Raw genomic sequence first — 4,662 nt, forward strand, 5'->3', positions numbered from 1 at the left:
AAGCAGGAGGAAGAAGAGGAGTAGCACGAGGAAAGAGAAGAGGGAGCGGGGAGAAAAGGAGTGAATGAGGAAGAACCCAAAGTAACAATAGGTGGAAGATAATAGAGGAAAAATAGAAAGAGAGAGAATGGAGAAGAATAAGATAAAAGAAAAGATGATGGAACCAAAAAAAAAAAAAAAAGGTCAAGTAAGAGAGAGAAAAAATAAAGGGAAGAAAAAAAAAATAACAATAAAGGAGAAAGAGAGGAGGAGGAGGAATAGAAAGAAAGACAGATAAGTACGTGATAGGAGGTAAGGAAAGAAGAGAGAAAGACAAGACAGAGGAGGGCAAAGAAATATAGAAAGAAGGAAAGAAAAGAAAAAGAAAGAGAAGAAACGAAAAGTAGTGGACAAAAATTAAGATCGATCGAGAAAATAAAACAAAAAAACAAAATGAACGAAAACGAAAAAAAAAAAAATAAATAAACAAACAAAAAATAAAATAAATATACAGACAACCAAACAAACAACGCACGACCTTCACCAAACAAACCAAACAAACGAATCAAACAACAAACCTCATGACCTTGGCTTCCTCGTCGTAATTCACGAACCAAAATGTTTAGTTCATCACAGTAATGGCTTTCATCGATTGGCTGTTTGTCAACAAGAGCCCACAAACATCGGCGAGGAAAGTGCGCTTCAATGGCGGCTGCGGCGTGTGTGCGGCTACGCGAGGTGTGATGTTTATGTATTAAAAGGATATGTGTGCTTTAGGTGTGTGTATAAGTGTATATGCAAGCAAGCACAAGGATAAGTACATACGAACACATACATACACACAAATATACAAACACACACACACACACACACACACGTGAAGGGGGAGGAGGAGGAGGAAAAGAATAGGAGAAGGAGAAGAAAAAAGGAGAAGAGGAAGAGGAGGAGGAGGTGGAAGAGTAGGGGGAGGAGGGGGATAAGTATAAATATAGAGAGAAGGAGAAGAAGAAAAGTAGACGAAAACAGAGGAGGAGGAGGTGGAGATGGAAGACGAGGAAGAAGAAACAGCGAAGGAGAAGGAGAAGAAAAAGTAGATGAAGAGGAGGAGGAGGAGGGGGTGGAAGAGTAGGAGGAGGAGGGGGATAAGTATAAAGATAAAGAGAAGGAGAAGGAGAAAAGTAAAAGAAAACAGAGGAGGAGGAGGTGGAGATGGAAGACGAGGAAGAAGAAACAGAGTACGAAACAGAAGAAGAAACAACGAAACGAAGCGCCCAATCACCAAGCACCATGAGGAGGAGGAGACGAAAATGAAGAACAAGAGAAAGGAAAAGAAGCAGAAAAAAAGAGAGTAGAAGGAAGCAGAAAAAAACGATAAAAAGAAGAAAAACGAAATGAAGCAAAAGAAGAGTATAAACAAAGAGAATAAAAAGGAAGCAAAGAAATATAAAAGGTAGAAAAATGAAATGAAGAAGAGAAGCATAAAAAGAAGAAAATTAAGCAACAACAGCGCAACGAAGCAGTAGAACGACCACCCTGATATAAAAGAAGAAATTAGTAAATTAAAATAAAAGGCAGAAGAAAAGAAAAAAGAGCACTCACCTAGCACCATGAGGGACTTGTTGATGTTGTTGGCCTCCTCGAGCGTCTTCCCCTCCGAGTTGGTCTTCTTGGTCATCTCCGAGCCGGCGAGGTCCACGAAGTTGATCTTGCCGTTGCGGGTGATGTACACGCCGTCGTCGGCCTGGGGGCGGAGGCTGCGTTAGGCGTGCGGGGAGAGGGCTGTTCGGGGAGCGAGGAGGGCTGTTTGGAAGTCGAGGATGGTTGTTTGGGGAACGAGGATGGTTGTTTGGGAGGCGAGGAGGGCTGTTTGGGAGGCGAGGAGGGCTGTTTGGGGAGCGTGGATGGTTGTTTGGGAGGCGAGGAGGGCTGTTTGGGAGGCGAGGAGGGCTGTTTGGGGAGCGAGGATGGTTGTTTGGGAGGCGAGGAGGGCTGTTTGGAAGTAAAGGGTGGTTGTTTGGGGAGCGAGGATGGCTGTTTGGGAAGAGGGCTGTTTGGGAGGCGAGGATGGCTTGGGAAGTGAGGGTGCTTGTTTGAGAAGCGAGGATGGTTGTTTGCGAAATGATGATGCATTCGTGACATGAGAATGTTGTTTGTGAGATTTAATGACGTAATCTGCGAAAAGACGTTATATGGGAAAACAGGAAGTTGTTTGTGAAGCGGGAAGTTATCAGTTTAAAGATGAAGTTATCTATTTATTTATTTTCATTAATACAAATTAACCATTTCTTAATCGGAGAAAATGTAGAGAAAGACATAAATAAGGATGAATAACTTCATTCCCGTTCATACCTTTTCTACATCTGTCATATAAATTATATTCACGCTTACATTTTTATTACTCAGGGAGGAAAGTTTATACCCAAACCTATCTTTCTACCGCTTTGATTATCAGGAAGTAAACATATAAATTCCAATTTGGCTCCGTATTCTTAAAAAAAAAAAAAAAGTTTAGATTCAACTTTACCGCATTATTTATAAGGGAGCGAAGTTGAAATCTATAGTAAACGGACATACAAATTCACCTTTTTGTTTATAATAGAAAATTCGTATCCAAACTCACCTTTTCATCTATAAATATGACAAAGTCACCTTTTTATTGATAATGAGAAATTTATAATCCAAACTCTGTAAGAAAACCTGATACCCAAATTCATCTTTTTTATTTATAATAGAAAGTTCATATCCAAGCTAACTATTATTTATTGGAAAAACTTGCCTCCAATTTCACTTTTTTTATTTGTAAGGAAAATGTTAAATCCAAACTTATCTCTTTAACTCTAAGAAAACTTATCCAAATTCGCCTTTATTTATAAGGGAAGTTAATATCCAAACTTACCTATTTGCTTATATCCCAACCTGCCTTCTTATTCACTTGAATATAACCTCTTTATCCTTAAGAAAGACTGATATCTAAATTTACAATCCAAACACTTTATACGAAAAAAATATCTATCAAACCCATCATTATTTATAAAGGAAATTCACACCCAAATAAATCTATCTACAACATAAAAAAAACTGACATCCAAATCTACCCTTTTTACAAATAACAGGAAATTTATAACGCAAACGTACCTTTTTCTCAGACGTGATGTTGACCGAGAGAATGGTGTGGCTGCGAGACGAGTATTCATTCATGTTGTGGGAGGCGATGGCTCGATTTCGCAGGCCCTGGAGGTAGCACAGGGAAGTGTTATTATTATTATTGCTGTTATTGCTATTATTATTATTATTATTATTATTATTATTATTATTATTGTCTTTATCATTATCATTATCATTATCGTCTTTATCATTATTATTATTATCATCGTTATTATTATTATTTTCATTGTTAATATTATCATTATTACTAACTATTACTATTTGTTGTTATTATAATGTATATAATAATAGTAATAATAATAATAATAGTAATAATAATAATAATGATACTACTAATAAAAACTATTATTACTATTATTAGAAGTAATAGTAGTAGTAACAGTAGTAGTGTCATTATTATTATTACTGCTGATACTACTACTATTAACATCGTCATTACTTTTACTGTTATTATCATTATTGTTATTATATTACTGTTACCGTTATTGTTATTATTCTCTCCATCATCATCATTATTATCATTGTTATCATTTGTAGCTGCTCTGTGCTTCCCCTTAAGATATTTCATCTTGTTCTTATCCTAATCGATGTTTTAAATTCTAAGACACTCTCCATTTCTCTCTCTCTCTCCTTCTCTGTCTGTCTGTCTGTCTCTTTCTCTCTCTCTCTCTTTCGCTGTCTCTCATTATCTATCTATTTTTCCATCTGTATTCCCCACCTCTGTTCTCTTTTTCACTTCATTTTCTCGCTTTCTCAATCTCTCATTTATTCAATCACTCAACCCGTCCCTTTCCCCCTTCATTCCCTCTCTCGTATTCCCCTGCCTTTTTCTCCTTTGCATTCCGCATATTTTTCCTACGGCCTCTGTCTCTTCTCTTTCACTGTTAACGCCATTTATTTTCACTAATTGCACATCATTCATGAGTGATTATGGTAATTAATTTGATAAGCGAAACTGAAGGCCAATTGCTATTAATCGCCTGTTGCCTCATTGCACATATAACACGCACGCAGACGTAAGCACCACACACACACACACACACACACACACACACACACTCACACACACACACCCCACACACTCACACACACACACACACACTCACACACTCACACTCACCCACACAGACACAACACACACACACACACACACCACACACACACACACACACACACACACACACACACGCACACGCACACGCTAACGCACACGCACACGCACAGGCAAACGCACGCACGTATCTGACTTTTACCCAGTTTTATATACTCATCTGCATGTGTGCGCGCCCGCGCGCGCGTTTGTGTATTTGTCTATGCGAGTCTTGCTGATGAACTATTCATTCTCTCTCTATTCTGTTTATCAACAAAAACACACGACCTTCAAACTGACTTCTATTACAAACATCACATACTCTTACCTATTTGACTGACTTACTCATTGATTAAGTGACTGACTGACTGACTCTCTCCCTCCGTCTCTCCCTTCATTGGTATCCTTGACAGACGTTGTTAGTTCGC

General features: G+C 38.3%; 1 protein-coding gene across 6 annotated transcripts in view; it reads right to left on the reverse strand.

Moving 5' to 3' along the window:
- LOC125033179 (kinesin-like protein KIF3B) overlaps nucleotides 1-3,210 on the reverse strand; it is a 29,055-nt gene extending 25,845 nt beyond the window's left edge. For all 6 annotated transcript variants that reach the window (XM_047624537.1, XM_047624539.1, XM_047624533.1 and 3 more), the window contains exons 1-2: nucleotides 3,115-3,210; nucleotides 1,579-1,720 (exon numbers count right to left, since the gene is read on the reverse strand). In XM_047624537.1, coding sequence (XP_047480493.1) covers nucleotides 1,579-1,720; nucleotides 3,115-3,177 — 205 coding nt within the window. In that variant the 5' untranslated portion in view covers nucleotides 3,178-3,210. The remainder of the gene's footprint in view (nucleotides 1-1,578; nucleotides 1,721-3,114) is intronic.
- Nucleotides 3,211-4,662: the final 1,452 nt, after the last annotated feature.

The sequence above is a fragment of the Penaeus chinensis genome, chromosome 16 (assembly GCF_019202785.1).
Source record: "Penaeus chinensis breed Huanghai No. 1 chromosome 16, ASM1920278v2, whole genome shotgun sequence".
NCBI classification, from domain to species: Eukaryota; Metazoa; Arthropoda; class Malacostraca; order Decapoda; family Penaeidae; genus Penaeus; species Penaeus chinensis.